The sequence below is a fragment of the Carya illinoinensis genome, chromosome 1 (assembly GCF_018687715.1).
Source record: "Carya illinoinensis cultivar Pawnee chromosome 1, C.illinoinensisPawnee_v1, whole genome shotgun sequence".
Taxonomy (NCBI): domain Eukaryota; kingdom Viridiplantae; phylum Streptophyta; class Magnoliopsida; order Fagales; family Juglandaceae; genus Carya; species Carya illinoinensis.
This window is the reverse complement of record NC_056752.1, coordinates 18,766,290-18,785,140: the sequence shown is the minus strand read 5'-3', so window position 1 is coordinate 18,785,140 and position 18,851 is coordinate 18,766,290. Positions and strand designations below refer to the sequence as shown.

The 18,851-nt window shown below is 37.9% G+C and overlaps 1 protein-coding gene across 1 annotated transcript in view; it reads left to right on the top strand.

Annotated features, from left to right (window-relative positions):
- The window catches only part of LOC122316294, a gene marked incomplete at its 3' end in the record, with an annotated part of 63,164 nt that extends 50,917 nt beyond the window's left edge, over nucleotides 1-12,247 (top strand). The window contains exons 3-4 of the mRNA XM_043132844.1: nucleotides 9,684-9,698; nucleotides 11,601-12,247. Of these exons, the coding sequence (XP_042988778.1) occupies nucleotides 9,684-9,698; nucleotides 11,601-12,247 (662 nt within the window). The remainder of the gene's footprint in view (nucleotides 1-9,683; nucleotides 9,699-11,600) is intronic.
- Between the last annotated feature and the right edge of the window lie 6,604 nt (nucleotides 12,248-18,851).

Genomic DNA, 18,851 nt, shown 5'->3' with positions numbered 1-18,851 from the left:
TATGAAAGTTTATCTTAAAATAAATGAAAGAAAACTTATTTTCCTTTACATGAAAGAGAATTTTTTTTATGAAATGAAACTTTCTGCATGAAATAATTTTTTTTTTTTTACATGAAAGAAACTTTTAGGTGGAAGAAAACCATTTGCATATATATATCTTTTTATGGAAAGAAAATCTTTTTCATAAAAGAAAACTTTTACACGAAAGAATTTTTTTTTTTTAAGAAAGTAAACTTGACATGAGAGAAAGTTAATGAAAAGAGAACTGAATTAAGAATGATGGAAAACCTAGGCTGACGTCTTCCCAAGGCATATCTTGTCCTGCAGTAAGTCTGAGAAAGTTTTTTTTCTTTAAAGTATTATAGTATTTTATAAGTACAACCCAGTTAATGTATGCATGTCAGAATGGCACCTACTAGGAAAGGTCATGTTAAGTGCATGTCATGAAAGAAGTCATAGAGAATGAACATGGTTAGAAAAGAAAGGAATGGGAGATGAAGAGTCAAGAACATATAGATGTAGTTGTATGTCATAAATGAATAGATTAGAATTGCTAACTGAACTGCGATAGTTAGAAAATGTATGAATGAACGTGAGCCCAACAAGGATTGAGATGGAAGAAATAACGATGACTTCAAGTTTTCTTGCAAAGAATTCAACATGGACACCGCGAGCACTACTAGATAGATGCGGCTAAGCATTTAGTGTTAGCTTCGAGTGTGTTGACGGACGACTAATGAGACGCGTGAGAGAATTTTCTTCTCAACAATGACCAGGTGCGCGTTATGCACGATAATGCTAGGACGACGTAAGGGCCTATTTAAATGGGTCCCTAATAAGGATAAGCAAAATTTTTAGGGCTTTAGTCAAAATTTTAGGACCTTAAGCAAATTTGTAGTACGTTAAGCCAAACCTTAGGGCCTTAAGCAAATTTAGAGGACGAAATTTATATAAGGAGGGGAGATTGTAATATCCGCTCCTTCTTCTTTATGAGCCTCGATCCACGTGTCAAACTTCAGTGTATGTGTTGAGCTTCATTTTACGTGTCGAGAGTCAGTCTATCTGACGAGCCTCGATCTACGTGTCAGATTTCGGTCAACATGCCGAGCCTCGTTCCACATGTCGAGTTTCGATCTACGTGCTGAGCCTTATCCCACATGTTGTATCTCGATGGCGTGTTCTGAAAGTTATTATGCGGATTTCAAAATAAGATAGATATTTTAATGCTTACGAATATTTTAAATATTATGAAAATATCTATAGATTTTTCAGTATTATTAGATAAGCTTGTTTTAATGTAGCACAATTATAATATTTTAATGAGCTTTGAAAATATTATAATTGTGGATAATATCATATATTAAATATTTTAGTTGTTTTAAAATATTAAGATGTTTAACTTTACGTTGAACACTCTTATTTAAATTAAATGGTTTTATCCTCTTTGAGTGATTAATGATACATTATCAATTTAGATAATGATGAAGAAATATTATTTTATAAACTTTAGTTTATAAAATAATATTCTATCTTAATTCCTCTCAGTGTTTTGTTTAAGTGTTTTATTCTCTTTGAGTAATTAACGATGCTTTATCATTTTAGATAATGATGAAGAAATATTATTTTATAAACTAATAAGTGTTTAAACTCATCGTTAGATCCTTTTGAGGATCCCGAAACGTAGGACTGAGATTAAATACCCAAGCCTCTATCTTTTCTTCCTCACTTTTTCTTTTTTTTTTTTTTTTGCTTTCTCTCTTTTCTCTCTCCCTCATGCACGTCCAGCCGTTCCTCTTCATCACTGTGCATGCATTTCATCTTCACGGTTTGAAGCTCCCAGCCGGCGCCACCTCCGGCCACCATGCCCCACCTCCCACACTGGCATGACCCTCCATCACCGGCGACCACAACCTCACCGGTGGTGAGTTAAATCGGCAACTCGATCTCTCTCTTTTCTCTTCCAAAGAAATGGGTCTTAATGCTTTTTCCTCCTCTTTGGACCACCATACACGGTTGAAACGGCCACCAAGCACCACCATTGGAACCACCATGTCAAGGGCTTCCTCCCCATGTCCTTCTTTCTCCCTAACTCTCACTCTTTCTCCGATGGGTCTCCACACACACACGTTCGGTTGCACCACCGTGCACGGCCACCCATGGTGTTTCACCACCACCACCTTGTTCCTCTCATCACCACGAACTTCCTGATTGAGCTGAAATATTGCACATTTTAGCTATTTAAAACCAATGTATTTTAAATTCATCATGACATTATTATTGGTTTTAAATGGAAAAATGGTTAAAATGAATAAATCAAAGTTGTGATTTTAATTGATTAAAAGCATGAATTTATGCTTGAATTCTTCCAACTATTGATTACTATGCATTCTAGTCCATATTTTTCTTGCTTTCCATTATCATTTGCATTTGTACCATTGTTTTTCTTGTTCTTCATGTTCATAAAGTTTCTTGAGCTATCTTTCCATCTTTTGGGTTCAATTCATGAACCTCAAAAGATAGAAGCACTTCTTGCCATCTTTGAATGGAAGTTGCTCAAGCTAATCTTTCATTTATGTTATTTTGTTGTTGAGTGTTTTCTTTTTAATCTCCATCTCTAGTTTTCATGCATACCATGGTTAATTATGTTCATGCCTTGTTCATACTTTGTCTTGTGCTTTCCCACCATTCAAACAATCCCAACTCAATCTAACCTCATACACGGCTACAATCACCCCACAAATCCACCAACTCATTTCCAACCCACCTAAATTATACATTAATTGAAAGGCTGCTTGTTTGGCTTAACTTACATCGGTTGGTGCAGCTAAATTAAGGTGAGCAACATGTGAAGAAGTTGGTGCAATCAAAGGCTGCTGCTGTCCATGCAAAGTTAAAGTCTAAAAAGGGAGGTGCCATGCATTACTTAACTTGTGGAGTTGGTGGTGATTATTACCATGAAGAGCCGTGAATTGGAGGAATGAGTTTGCAACTTGGGGCAGCTATTTATATATATATATATATATTGCTAGATGAAGAAAAGAAAGGAAGAGGTAGCCGAAATGAAGGAAGAAGAAGGCTGCTGTCCACCAATTGGTCTCCACCGAAATGCTTGAAGTAGGGTGCCATATTCAACAAGAGAAGTCAGCTGTGAATTGTGATTGAAGGGGGAATGAATTGAATTTGTTTGGACCGACTAGAAGCAGTAGGTGAATGAATTGTTGTGTGCTGAAATTGAAATAACAGATTGAAGAAACAAATTGAAGAAGTCGGCTGGAGAGGCAATGAAGAAACCGTGTATGAATTTGCATCAAGTTAGTCAAGAAGTTAGGCAAGAAGTTAGGCATGTTGGACTTGGTTGTTTGGTTTGAATTAATAAACCAATTGAATAAAATAAGAAAAGAGGAATGCAATGGAAGACACGGCAATTGAAGAGGAATGCAATGCAAGACACAAAAAAATTAAAGAGGAATACAAGTGGCCGAAATTGAGGTGTGAATGCAAATTGAGTGTGAAAGCAAGATTGAAGTGTGAAACCAATTGAATGAGAGATGAACTAGCCAAGATGTTCAGCTATAAAAGGGGTGCACTCCGAAGCATACAAGAAAATAATTAGGACAACTCAATCTTAGAAAAACACAACTCAACACACACAATTTTCTGCTATGTACTTGAAAGAATTAGCTCCTTTTTGTTTTAAGAAATTTTGTTTCTCCTTTTAGTTTCAAAGCTTTGTTGTTTTAGAATTTTTTTTAGTGTATTAAGATTTGTTCTAGAATTGTATTTCATTAAGTGTAATACCTTAATTTCCATTAAGTGTGCTAGTTTGTTTCATTACTAGTTTGTTTCATTATTAGTTTGTTTCATTACTAGTTTGTTTCATTACTAGTTTGTTTCATACAATAAAAGAAATTGTTTTAGAAGTTTTTAATCAAGTGTGCTATTTTGTTTCATAAAGAATTGTTTTAGAAGTTCTAATTAATTGTGTTACCTTAATTTATTGCAAGAAAGGTTTGGTTTTAAGCTTTTGTTTTTGTTTTTTTGATTTTTCTGAATATCATACGTGGAGAGCAGAGGAATTGTTATAGAGTTTTTATTAAAGGTTTAGAGATTAATTTTGAAGAGTGATACGTAAGAAGTTGTTTCCTTTTTGTTTTGAATTTAAATTGAATAGTGAAAGGAAGTTTTCGTTTAGACTTTTCGTTCCCTATTTTATTTTAAAGTTTATAGAATACTTTTGAGTTTCTGTTTACTTATTTCGTGTTATTTATTTTTCTTACTTCTTTAAGTTTCCATTTAATAGTGATTACAATTGTTATGTGTTATTTTGAGAATTTGTGATTTAATTACAAAGATGAATTCTAGAATCTTGGTTTTGGGCATTTTCAATTTTCAATTCATGTTTTGTCAATTACTTTCTAATTTAGTTTAATTCTTAATTTGGTTTTGTTAATTTCTGAGTTTAATTTATTAGTCCTTTATATTCCAATCCGAAAAGCAAAATCAAAAGACATGAATCTAGTCCATGACTAGTACCTTTTCCATCCATTGCACATACCATCATTTTATTTTCTCTTTGTGAAGTTTTTCACATTTTTTTCAACGAGTTTAAATTTAAGCAACTTTCCCTGAGGAGACGATCTAGGAATTTATTCCTAATTATTACACGACATCCTCCTGCACTTGGGATAGCATTAGTGCTATTCATTTTTGAGTGAGTCACTTCCCCAAGAAATTTCATGGCCAACGGAGCCATGTAGAGCTCTCACTCTCCCTCACTCTCCAAGGCCGAAAACGGCTTCAAACGGCCGATCCGCCGCCATGAGCCACCGTATGGCCACCACCTCGCCACCACAGCTCCACCACATGTTCCTCTACCTTTCCCTAGCTTCCCATGAAGTTCTATGGTCTTCCACCGCCTCAAGCAAACACCTAGCATTTCGGATTTACTGTTCACGGCATGATGCCGCCGTGCTCCGCCACCTTTGACCACCACGAGGCTATCATGAGCCTTTCCAAGGCCACGCCTAGCTATCTTCAAGCCTGAACCGCCACTTTACGTGGTTGACAGCCACCGTACGCGGTGTTACCGCCACGTACGCTCCTCCGACGCATGATCGTGACGAGCAGCGAACGACTCACGGGTTAGCCCGTCGATGGTATAACCCTCTATCTCTAATTATTTATGTTTAAAGTAGTTGATTGGTTGGATTGTAGACTGCGTAATTAGTAATTGTGGAGTTCGCTGCGTAGTTGTGAAGTGAAATGTAGTTGTGAAGTGTTGGGCTTGAATTGTAGTATTGTGGATTGTACTATGAAGTGTGGACATGAGATGGATGCCGTAGTTGTGATATGGCATGATGTGTGAAGAGAGTACGCGTGGAGCGTATTCTGTGTAGTGCAGCGACGCGACGCGTTGTAGGACGTGCGTGGTAGTAATGTGTGGCGTAGGAAGGGAGTGCACGTGGAGTGTACTCCATGTTGTATGGAGATGCACCGTGTGATGTGCATCGTGATGATGAGTGTTGTAACAAAAGGAGTACGCGTGACGCGTACTCCGTGTCGCGTAGCGATGCACCGTGAGGCATGTATCGTAGCAATGTGTATTGTAGTGTGGATGGAAGAGAGTTCACGTGAGTGTACTCTGTACGAGGTCGTGATACACTGGATGGCGTGTCACGAAGGGTTGGATGGCGTAGCAGAGAAGTGTGGAGTGTATGGTGCAGCGTTGGGAAACTGTGTAACAGTGTCCCGAAGCAGTGGTGATGTGGCTGTAGTCCAAGGTAACGGGTATTGCCTTGAGGCTGAAGTATGGCTGAAGGTATATGTGAAGCGGTGGAAAAGTATCAGAGAGTGCAGCGGAAGCATGATGGGCATAGTTCTGTTAATTGGGAATGTGCCCCGAGCTGCATAATGTGATTGAGGCGCATTTGTGGATGCAGTCCTCTTGTCAAGTGGCGGGAACTGTGTAACAGTGTCCCGAAGCAGTAGTGATGTGTCCTGTAGTCCAAGGTAACAGGTATTGCCTTGAGATTGACTTGTGACTAAGAGTATAAGGAAGTGATGGAGAAATATCAAAGCGTGCAGCAAAAGCATGATGTGTATCGTGACGTGACTCGAGATTTATCTTGAACTACGTGACGTGACAGAGGTGCATTTGTGGATGCAATCCTCTCTTATCAAGTGTTGGGATGAACTTATAAAGAGCCGGGAAGTAGGAAGAGTCCTACCGACCGGGTCTTAATAAGTTGGTATTGGAGTTTAAAGCTTGTTTATACAAGCAGGCGTTTATTGGAATTATAAGTTGCTCTTAGGTGATAAATGTGGATGAGATACTTGTGTCTCTGGCAAGACAAGTGTACCAGACAGATTTATCATATGTAATGAGTAATCTGTCTTGATCATAGTTACATGGTATTTTAGCCTAGAGTTGGCTTGAATTCATGTAGCCTAAGTGGATGTGAATGAAGATGTAGTATGGGCTAGGCTAAGTGAAAGTAGTGATGAGTATATAGTTTAAGGTTGGGACGCATGACTCTGTATGTCAGAATCATGTGTTGGATTGTGTAAATAGAAGAACGAGATGGAGGTCTTAGTGTCTTAACCCTAAGGTGAATAATAGAGGTTCACTTTAAGGAATAAGATCCCGAAGGTTTTAGCATAGTAAATAGTACGTAAGAGTCCAGGGATGGATAGAGAATGTTTCAAGTGAGGCATAGTTCTATTTTCTAGATTAGTTACTTATGCATTAGATAGATGATGACATAAAGTTATGTGTATGCATGTAGGTTGCCATCTGACAAGCACATGAATGGACTGCATGAATTGAGTATGGCATGAAGTCCAGGTAAGTGTTACGTTCATACTCTTCTAGAGTTTTCTCTATAAAAATGAAGAAGAAGATGAAAGCTTTCCTGTAAAAAGAAAATAAAACGTAAGTTTTCAAGTATAAGTACGTAGCGGCCTTCCTTGGCAGCCCCTTTTTATGCACCCAAAGTATGTACGTGTATGCATGTGAGTGGATGCTATAAGTAGTAAGTATTGTATGTATATTTATGAAAGGAAACGAAATGAAGCTTTAAAGGATGTTAGAACTGTTAAGGAATGTAAGGTTTGATAAAGAAAGAAAACTATATTTTCTAAAATAAAATAACTCTTTCTAAAACAATTTTAATGGAAAAGAAAGAAAATCATTTTCCTCTTAAGGAAATTTCTCTTAAAGCAACTTTTATGAAAGTAAAGAAAATTATGCTTTAAACGATACGAATGAAAAGGAAAGGACTTTAAAGAAATGAACAGATTGAATGTATGATGTATGAAAATACGTAATGGCCACATGAAAGGAAATGATATCAAAGTATGGGCAGATTGCAATGCTGGGTAAGTAGTACTGGTAGTGCACCCAGTGCTGCACCCACATGAATGGATTCCCAACCTGCGGCCACGCACTCTTAAGGACTATTTGCAACCCGCTCGTACCACTACAACTTCATGCATAATTTTACCTTAAAATGCACCTAATTTCTCTATCAAGCATGGCATGATGTTAGTGATACCTCAGTTCCACGGGATGGATTCTGAGAGTCCTTACCAGCACTTGACGGATTTTGGGCTGGCTTGTGATACTTTTAACACTAGGGCTGTTACTGATGAATTCATTAGACTTCATTTATTTCCTTTTTCTTTAAAGGATAAAGCAAAGATATGGTTTAACTCTTTGAGACCTAATTCCATTTCTAGTTGGTCTGACATGCAGCGTGAATTCTTACAGAAATTTTTTCCTTTTCAGAGAACTCAATTTTTGCAGGAGCAGATCAGCCAGTTCAATCAGAGACCTGATGAGACCTTTCAGGCCAGTTGGGAAAAATTTAAAGATTTGGTGAACATTTGTCCACATCATGGTTTTGAATCCTGGAGGCTGGTGAGCTATTTTTACACTGGTCTCACTCCGCAATGCAAGCAATTTGTTCAGACAATGTGCAATGGGGAGTTCTTCAGCAAGGAACCTGATGAAGCATTATCATTTTTCGACTACCTTGCTGAGAGCGCACAACAATGGAATACTCGTACTGATCGAGTTCCATTAACAGCACAGCCACTGAGGGCTATTTCTGGAGGGGGCAGATATGAGCTCAAAGGAGACACGGATGTTCAAGCCCGAATAACTGCATTGACCAGAAGAATGGAGGTCATGGAAATGGAAAAAGTAAAGGCTGCGAAAGTAGCAGAGGCATGTTCTATATGTGCTGATTCAAACCATAAGACCCAAGACTGCCCGATTATGCCAGTATTTCAAGAAGGTGGGTCTGAGCCAATACAATCAGCTAACTGGGTCAATCGAGCACAGAATCAGCCTTTCTCCAACACATATAATCCGGGGTGGAGAAATCACCCAAATTTCTCATGGAGAAATGATCAGCCTGGTCGGTCCTCACCACCTCAGCAGCAGCCATTTAATCAAGGTGTTCCTCAGCACCAGTATCCGCCATATCAAAATCCTCAGAGCTATCCTTATGTAGCTCCTCCTGGATTTCAACCTCATGTAGCTGCACAAAGTCCTCTGCCTTTATCATCTGCCAAGAAGACTCTAGATGACAATATGGCACAGATGGCCAATACACTTAAGCAATTCATGCAGATTCAGGCCACCACAAATAATCAAAATACTCAGGCCATAAATGAGTTGCGTGGCACTGTTAATAAGATGAGCACAACCTTGAGCACCCTAGAGAAAGGGAAATTTCCTGCACAACCTCAGCCTAATCCTCAAGTATACAGACAACAATAACATCAAGTGCATAATGTCTCAGGAGACGTTATTGAGACAGCAAAAGCTGTTCTTACTTTGAGAAGTGGGAAGGAAGTTTCCCGACCTGAGATGACCATAGAAATAGAGGTAATTGCTCCTACACCTAAAGATGCAGCAGACACGGATGAAGCTGAAAAAGAACCAGAGGTAGCGAGACCAGAAAAGAAGAAACCTGTGAGTGCAGATGCTGAAACTAGTAAGGGATACCAACCTGTGGTACCCTATCCTCAGAGATTGGCAAGTGGCAAAAAGAACAAGTATCACACGGAGATCCAAGAGATTTTCAAGCAAGTGAAAATCAATATTCCACTCTTGGATGCCATACAACAAGTGCCTTCATATGCAAAATTTTTGAAGGACTTGTGCACGGTGAAGAGGAAGCTGAATGTGAAGAAGAAAGCTTTCCTAATGGAGCAAGTTAGTGCATTGATATTGAGCGAGACTCCTCAGAAGTTTGGAGATCCCGGCTCTCCCAACATCTCCATTATGATTGGTGAATCACGAATTGGGAGAGTTTTACTTGATCTGGGGAGTAGTGTGAACTTGCTACCGTTCTCAGTATATGAACAGTTGGGATTGGGTGAGCTGAAAAAGACCTTCATCATGCTACAGTTAGCTGACAGATCAGTTAAGGTACCGAAGGGTATTGTAGAGGACGTGTTGGTCCAGGTGGACAAATTCTACTACCCAGTAGATTTTGTGGTTCTTGACATGCAACAGCCGGTCTCCACTATTTACCAAGCTCCTGTCATCCTAGGAAGACCATTTCTAGCTACATCAAATGCTTTGATCAATTGCAGAAGCGGAGTGTTGAAGCTTACCTTTGGGAACATGGCACTTGAGTTGAACGTTTTCAACGCTTGCAAGATGCCGGCACATTTTGATGACACAAGTGATTTGAATGCTGTGGAGAGTTTGACACCAACAGATTTTATTTGCTCAACTTCTCCTTTCTCTGATGATGATTATATTTTTCAGACACCTGAATTTTTACTTGATGAGAAAATTGATCATATCGATGAAGATGACTTTGATTTTTTTGATTGTTTTGCAGATTCATCTTTACCACTTGAAGTACAATTTGCGGGAGCAAGATGGAAACCCCAGTTCGAAGCTCTACCACCACCAGACATACTTAGATCTTCAGAGGAAGAAGTTCCTCAGTTGGAACTGAAACCGCTTCCTCAAGATTTAAAGTATGCGTTTCTTGGACCTGAAGAAGGCACTTTTCCGGTGGTGATTTCCTCAAAGCTAAATCAGAAGGATGAAGCCCAGTTGATTGAAGTATTAAGAAAGCATCGAGGCGCAATTGGTTGGACAATAGCAGACATCAAAGGTATTGATGCCGCTGTATGTACCCATAGAATCCATCTTGAAGACGATGCTAAACCAGTTCGTGATACTCAACGTAGGCTCAATCCTACCATGAAGAAAGTCGTGAAAGAGGAAGTGCTTAAGCTACTCGCAGTGGGTATCATTTATCCCATCTCAGACAGTAAGTGGGTAAGTCCAACTCAAGTGGTACCAAAGAAATCTGGTTTGACTGTCATAAAAAATGATAAAAATGAGTTGATTCCAACTAGAATGGTTACTGGCTGGAGAATGTGCATTGATTATAGAAAACTTAATTCAGCCAGTAGGAAGGATCATTTTCCTTTACTATTCTTAGATCAAATTTTGGAAAGAGTAGCTGGTAATGCATATTATTGTTTATTGGATGGCTATTCTGGTTATTATCAAATTGCTGTAGCACCTGAGGATCAGGAGAAAACCACTTTCACCTGTCCTTTTGGCACTTTTGCTTTTACTAGAATGCCTTTTGGTTTGTGTAATGCTCCAGCTACTTTTCAGAGATGCATGATGAGTATTTTTTCTGACATGATTGATGATATTTGTGAAATATTTATGGATGATTTCTCTATTTTTGGAAAATCCTTTGAGAGTTGTTTGCATAATTTGGCACGTATTCTCCAGAGATGTGAGGAAAAAAATCTTTTACTTAATTGGGAGAAATGCCAATTTATGGTTACTCAGGGCATTGTATTAGGGCATATTGTTTCTTCTGAGGGTATAAAAGTTGACAAGGCAAAGATTGAATTAATATCTAAACTTCCTATCCCTAGGACAGTTAGGGATATTCGTTCTTTTCTTGGTCATGCTGGCTTTTATAGGCGGTTTATTCAAGGGTTTAGTTCCATTGCAAAACCTTTGTGCACTCTTTTACAAAATGATATTGAATTTGTTTGGAGTGATGAGTGCCAAAAAGCTTTTGATACCTTGAAAAAGTCGCTTACCACTGCCCCTATTGTGCAACCCCCGCAGTGGGACCTTCCCTTTGAGATTATGACAGATGCTAGTGACTATGCCTTAGGAGCTGTTTTGGGGCAGCGAGTGGATAACAAACCATTTGTGATTTATTATGCCAGTAAAACCTTGAATGATGCCCAGAAAAATTATATCACTACTGAAAAAGAATTGCTTACAGTGGTTTTTGCACTTGATAAATTTCGGGCTTATATTCTTGGTTCTCCTATTACTATTTTCACTGACCACTCTGCTCTTAAGTATTTGTTGGCTAAGAAAGATGCAAAGCCACGCTTGATTCGATGGATTCTATTACTTCAAGAGTTCAACATCAACATTAAGGATAAAAAAAGAGTTGAAAATGTGGTAGCTGACCACCTCTCTAGATTTTCATCATCTCCTTTTTCAAATGTCAGCCTTCCTCTTGATGATAGTTTCCCGGATGAGCAGCTGTTTGTGGTTGATGGAGCTCCCTGGTATGCTGATATAGTCAATTACCTGGTGACTGAGCGAATGCCTTCTGAATGGTCAACCCAAGATAAGCGTCGGTTTCTATCTGAGGTAAAACATTTCTACTTTGATGACCCTTATCTTTTCAAGTATTGTTCGGATCAATTGATTCGAAGATGCATTCCTAATGATGAGTTTTCTTCAGTATTGAGATTTTGTCATACGGGTGCATGTAGTGGTCATTTTTCAGCAAATAAAACAGTGGCAAAAATTTTGCAAAGCGGTTTTTATTGGCCCTCCATGTTTAAGGATGCTTACAATTTTTGTAAAGCATGTGAGTCTTGTCAAAAGTTGGGAGCCATTAGCAAAAGAAACATGATGCCCCTTTCCCCCATTCTTACTTTAGAAATCTTTGATTGTTGGGGAATAGATTTCATGGGACCTTTTTCGGTTTCATTTGGAAACATATATATTTTATTGGCTGTGGACTATGTTTCAAAGTGGGTTGAGGCCATCGCTTGCAAAACCAATGACCATCATGTTGTACTAAAATTTTTACAATCTTTGTTTGCTCGATTTGGCATGCCCAAGGTTATCATTAGTGACGGGGGTTCTCATTTTTGCAATAAACCATTTTCTACACTTGTGAAGAAATATGGTATCACACACAGAGTTTCTACCCCTTATCACCCTCAAACAAATGGGCAAGCTGAATTGGCAAACAGAGAAATAAAAATCATTCTGGAGAAAACAGTAAATCCTAATAGGAAAGATTGGTCGATTAAGCTTCTTGATGCTCTGTGGGCTTATAAGACAGCTTTTAAAACAAATCTAGGGATGTCTCCCTATCGATTAGTTTATAGTAAAGCTTGTCATTTACCTGTTGATATTCAGCATCGAGCTCTTTGGGCCATAAAACATGTTAACATGTCACTTGATAAAGCTTCAGGGCTGAGAAAATTGCAGATCAATGAATTGGATGAAGCTCGTCGGAATGCTTATGACAACGCGCAAATGGCAAAGGAGCGCATGAAAATTCTGCATGATCAGAAAATTCATCCAAAGCATTTCACACTTGGCCAGGAAGTTCTTCTTTACAACTCTCGCTTGCATATTTTTCCTGGAAAGTTGAAATCCCGATGGAGTGGGCCGTACATTGTAAAGACCGTTCATCCTCATGGCGCGATAGACATTGTCAATCCGAAGAATGGTAATAGCTTCACTGTCAACGGACAACGTCTAAAGTCATTTCTGAAGGTCTTTGGTCCACATGATGAGATCTTGCTTGTGCAAGACCCCAGGGAAGTGTTTTAAGTTGTTTTTCCTTCTTTACAGTTTTCTTTACTTGCTTTGTTTTTATTTGTTCGTTTGCTTTGATTTTATATTTCATGTTGATTGTTTGTTTTGCTTGCTTAGTTCTGTGCACTTTGTTTTCTTTCGTTCGAATCATTAAGGGGGTAGCATGTGTGCACATATATATATAAAAAAATATATATATATAATAAAAAAAAAATTGGATCCGTCCGTGACCTGACAAGTGTAGCTGGAGATTTGAAAAAAATCGCCTGATGTTGTTGACAAACGAGATTGAAGGCTCCGAGTTTCTAAGAAATGTCATTTTCACCGATCACATTACTCTTTGACTTGGATGATAACTCGTCTGGTTCTTTATGCTATCTCTATAAAATCAGTCCTGAAGTTCATCCAATCCGCATCAAGTTTTCTTCTCATCTCTATAACTCATCTGCAATTCTTTCAACATTCTCGTTTTAAGCCTTCTATTCTTTCCTCAATTACTCATTCTTCTAACATTTCTCTAAATCCATCCATGAGGCATTCTGCATCTCAACCTCCTGTCCTTTCTGCAACTACCATTGGTGCCATGTTGCAACAAGAGAATAATAGTTTGGCTAATAAGTCAGACTCCGATGCTATCTACGACTTGGTGAGTCTTGGGACTCGCTACTCATCCTCTATTGTTGGCTTTTCCCAGCGGGTACAAGCCAAAAACCATGAGGTTGAAAGGCTTAAAGAACAAATTGTTGTTCTTCAACGAATTGTTCAAGAGTCTCAACAAGGGAAGTAATCATTCGGCAGAAGAATAAACAGTTGAAATCTCTATTAGATTCTTCATTCCGCTTGCCAGTTCCCATGGATAGGAATGACATGATATTGTATGAAGAGAATGAACGTCTCAAACATGAGGCTAAAAACCTCAAGTTTATGTAAAAGTAAAAAAATAAAAAAATAAAATAAAATAAAATAAAAATTTCTTTTACTTTCTTGCTTGTTTTGCATTTTGAATTAATTTCTAATTCTTCATTGTATATACCGTATTTGTTTGTTTTTTTTTTCTTTCTTTTGCTTTTTGTGTTTTTAACTTTGACAGAAATCTACTCCTTGTGTACGCTCGAATATCTCAGGTGAATTTTTTCCTCTCTGTTTAATCGTTTTCGTCTCAATATATGTTCTACAGTGTTTATCTTGTTCCAATTCATGTCTGTATAACATACATCATCGAATATTCAATTGCTGAACATTGAGGACAATGTCACATTTAGTTGGGGGGAGGGTTTTCTATTAAAAATGTGTTAAAATTCTGTTAAAAATGTGTTAAAATTCTGTTAAAAATGTGTTAAAAAAATAAAAATAAAAAATAAAAAATTTTGTGAGGTGCATTGAAACATAAACGATTAACACACACTTCTGGCATGTTTGTTAGATTTGTATATCTTGGTGGAATAGTTGAGCGAAATTATTTTGTGAAGATTTATTTTCAACCTTAAGCATAGAACATGACTTATGATGCCTCATATTTTGTTGAGGAGTGACTTGAAACACCGGGATGCGATATCTACAAAAATGAGAATTAGTATGATTTGTATAGAATGAAAGGCAAGTTTTGAAAGAACATTTTGCACATGCTTACAATTGTAGTGTTCCTCATTAATGTTCATTGATTTAAAACAGGAGAAGTAAACTGCAGGACTACCGAGCCGTATAAAATAAAAAAAAAAAACCACAAGAAAAGAAAAGAAAGAATTAAAAAAAAAATCGTGTAAGTTTTCCTAAATAAAGGGCTAGAAACAGTTACCAAAAACTTTGGGGGTTGAATGTTTAACCTTTAAACAGAGTTGGCGTGAAAACTGCTAGTCCCTTAGGCTTTGAGGTAGTTAGAATCAATAATGATTAATCTTAAGGTTGAAAAATCCTATGATAAATCATGTTTATTAGTGAGGAACATACAGAGGTTTAGCCACACACACATATCTGAGTTCTAAGACATTTGCCCCAATTCTATGTGAACAATTACTGAGACTTTCCTTGTGGATACAACTCATGGTGTTGAGTAGTCACGAATCAATTTTTTTGTGAGAATTCAGAATTATGTTTGATTGTTTTTGTTTGAATTTCGAGCTTTATGTAATGTTCATCTCAATTAATTTTCACTATTTTGCTCAAGGATTAGCAAAATGCTAGTTGGGGGGTGTGATTGAGTTGAAATATTGCACATTTTAGCTATTTAAAACCAATATATTTTAAATTCATCATGACATTATTATTGGTTTTAAATGGAAAAATGGTTAAAATGAATAAATCAAAGTTGTGATTTTAATTGATTAAAAGCATGAATTTATGCTTGAATTCTACCAACTATTGATTACTATGCATTCTAGTCCATATTTTTCTTGCTTTCCATTATCATTTGCATTTGTACCATTGTTTTTCTTGTTCTTCATGTTCATAAAGTTTCTTGAGCTATCTTTCCATCTTTTGGGTTCAACTCATGAACATCAAAAGATAGAAGCACTTCTTGCCATCTTTGAATGGAAGTTGCTCAAGCTAATATTTCATTTATGTTATTTTGTTGTTGAGTGTTTTCTTTTTAATCTCCATATCCATTTTTCATGCATACCATGGTTAATTATGTTCATGCCTTGTTCATACTTTGTCTTGAGCTTTCCCACCATTCAAACAATCCCAACTCAATCTAACCTCATACACGGCTACAATCACCCCACAAATCCACCAACTCATTTCCAACCCACCTAAATTATACATTAATTGAAAGGCTGCTTGTTTGGCTTAACTTACATCGGTTGGTGCAGCTAAATTAAGGTGAGGAACATGTGAAGAAGTTGGTGCAATCAAAGGCTGCTGCTGTCCATGCAAAGTTAAAGTCTAAAAAGGGAGGTGCCATGCATTACTTAACTTGTGGAGTTGGTGGTGATTATTACCATGAAGAGCCGTGAATTGGAGGAATGAGTTTGCAACTTGGGGCAGCTATTTATATATATATATATTGCTAGATGAAGAAAAGAAAGGAAGAGGTAGCCGAAATGAAGGAAGAAGAAGGCTGCTGTCCACCAATTGGTCTCCACCGAAATGCTTGAAGTAGAGTGCCATATTCAACAAGAGAAGTCAACTGTGAATTGTGATTGAAGGGGGAATGAATTGAATTTGTTTGGACCGACTAGAAGCAATAGGTGAATGAATTGTTGTGTGCTGAAATTGAAATAACAGATTGAAGAAACAAATTGAAGAAGTCGGCTGGAGAGGCAATGAAGAAACCGTGTATGAATTTGCATCAAGTTAGTCAACAAGTTAGGCAAGAAGTTAGGCATGTTGGACTTGGTTGTTTGGTTTGAATTAATAAACAAATTGAATAAAATAAGAAAAGAGGAATGCAATGGAAGACACAGCAATTGAAGAGGAATGCAATGCAAGACACAAAAAAATTAAAGAGGAATGCAAGTGGCCGAAATTGAGGTGTGAATGCAAATTGAGTGTGAAAGCAAGATTGAAGTGTGAAACCAATTGAATGAGAGATGAACTAGCCAAGATGTTCGGCTATAAAAGGGGTGCACTCCGAAGCATACAAGAAAATAATTAGGACAACTCAATCTTAGAAAAACACAACTCAACACACACAATTTTCTGCTATGTACTTGAAAGAATTAGCTCCTTTTTGTTTTAAGAAATTTTGTTTCTCCTTTTAGTTTCAAAGCTTTGTTGTTTTAGCATTTTTTTTTAGTGTATTAAGATTTGTTCTAGAATTGTATTTCATTAAGTGTAATACCTTAATTTCCATTAAGTGTGCTAGTTTGTTTCATTACTAGTTTGTTTCATTATTAGTTTGTTTCATTACTAGTTTGTTTCATTACTAGTTTGTTTCATACAATAAAAGAAATTGTTTTAGAAGTTTTTAATCAAGTGTGCTATTTTGTTTCATAAAGAATTGTTTTAGAAGTTCTAATTAATTGTGTTACCTTAATTTATTGCAAGAAAGGTTTGGTTTTAAGCTTTTGTTTTTGTTTTTTTGATTTTTCTGAATATCATACGTGGAGAGCAGAGGAATTGTTATAGAGTTTTTATTAAAGGTTTAGAGATTAATTTTCAAGAGTGATACGTAAGAAGTTCTTTCCTTTTTGTTTTGAATTTGAATTGAATAGTGAAAGGAAGTTTTCGTTTAGACTTTTCGTTCCCTATTTTATTTTAAAGTTTATAGAATACTTTTCAGTTTCTATTTACTTATTTCGTGTTATTTATTTTTCTTACTTCTTTAAGTTTCCATTTAATAGTGATTACAATTGTTATGTGTTATTTTGAGAATTTGTGATTTAATTACAAAGATGAATTCTAGAATCTTGGTTTTGGGCATTTTCAATTTTCAATTCATGTTTTGTCAATTACTTTCTAATTTAGTTTAATTCTTAATTTGGTTTTATTAATTTCTGAGTTTAATTTATTAGTCCTTTATATTCCAATCCGAAAATCAAAATCAAAAGACATGAATCTAGTCCATGAATAGTACATTTTCCATCCATTGCACATACCATCATTTTATTTTCTCTTTGTGAAGTTTTTCACATTTTTTTCAACGAGTTTAAATTTAAGCAACTTTCCCTGAGGAGACGATCTAGGAATTTATTCCTAATTATTACACGACATCCTCCTGCACTTGGGATAGCATTAGTGCTACTCATTTTTGAGTGAGTCACTTCCCCAAGAAATTCCATGGCCAACGGAGCTATGTAGAGCTCTCACTCTCCCTCACTCTCCAAGGCCGAAAATGGCTTCAAACGGCCGATCCGCCGCCGTGAGCCACCGTATGGCCACCACCTCGCCACCACAGCTCCACCACATGTTCCTCTACCTTTCCCTAGCTTCCCATGAAGTTCTATGGTCTTCCACCGCCTCAAGCAAACACCTAGCATTTCGGATTTACTGTTCACGGCATGATGCCGCCGTGCTCCGCCACCTTTGACCACCACGAGGCTATCATGAGCCTTTCCAAGGCCACGCCTAGCTATCTTCAAGCCTGAACCGCCACTTTACGTGGTTGACAGCCATCGTACGCGGTGTTACCGCCACGTACGCTCCTCCGACGCATGATCGTGACGAGCAGCGAACGACTCACGGGTTAGCCCGTCGATGGTATAACCCTCTATCTCTAATTATTTATGTTTAAAGTAGTTGATTGGTTGGATTGTAGACTGCGTAATTAGTAATTGTGGAGTTCGCTGCATAGTTGTGAAGCGAAATGTAGTTGTGAAGTGTTGGGCTTGAATTGTAGTATTGTGGATTGTACTATGAAGTGTGGACATGAGATGGATGCCGTAGTTGTGATATGGCATGATGTGTGAAGAGAGTACGCGTGGAGCGTATTCTGTGTAGTGCAGCGACGCGACGCGTTGTGTGACGTGCGTGGTAGTAATGTGTGGCGTAGGAAGGGAGTGCACGTGGAGTGTACTCCGTGTTGTATGGCGATGCACCATGTGATGTGCATCATGATGATGAGTGTTGTAACAACAGGAGTACGCGTGACGCGTACTCCGTGTCATGTAGCGATGCACCGTGAGGCATGTATCGTAGCAATGTGTATTGTAGTGTGGATGGAAGAGAGTTCACGTGAGTGTACTCTGTACGAGGTCGTGATACACTGGATGGCGTGTCACGAAGGGTTGGATGACCTAGCAGAGAAGTGTGGAGTGTATGGTGCAGCGTTGGGAAACTGTGTAACAGTGTCCCGAAGCAGTGGTGATGTGGCTGTAGTCCAAGGTAACGGGTATTGCCTTGAGGCTGAAGTATGGCTGAAGGTATATGTGAAGCGGTGGAAAAGTATCAGAGAGTGCAGCGGAAGCATGATGGGCATAGTTCTGTTAATTGGGAATGTGCCCCGAGCTGCATAATGTGATAGAGGCGCATTTGTGGATGCAGTCCTCTTGTCAAGTGGCGGGAACTGTGTAACAATGTCCCGAAGCAGTAGTGATGTGTCCTGTAGTCCAAG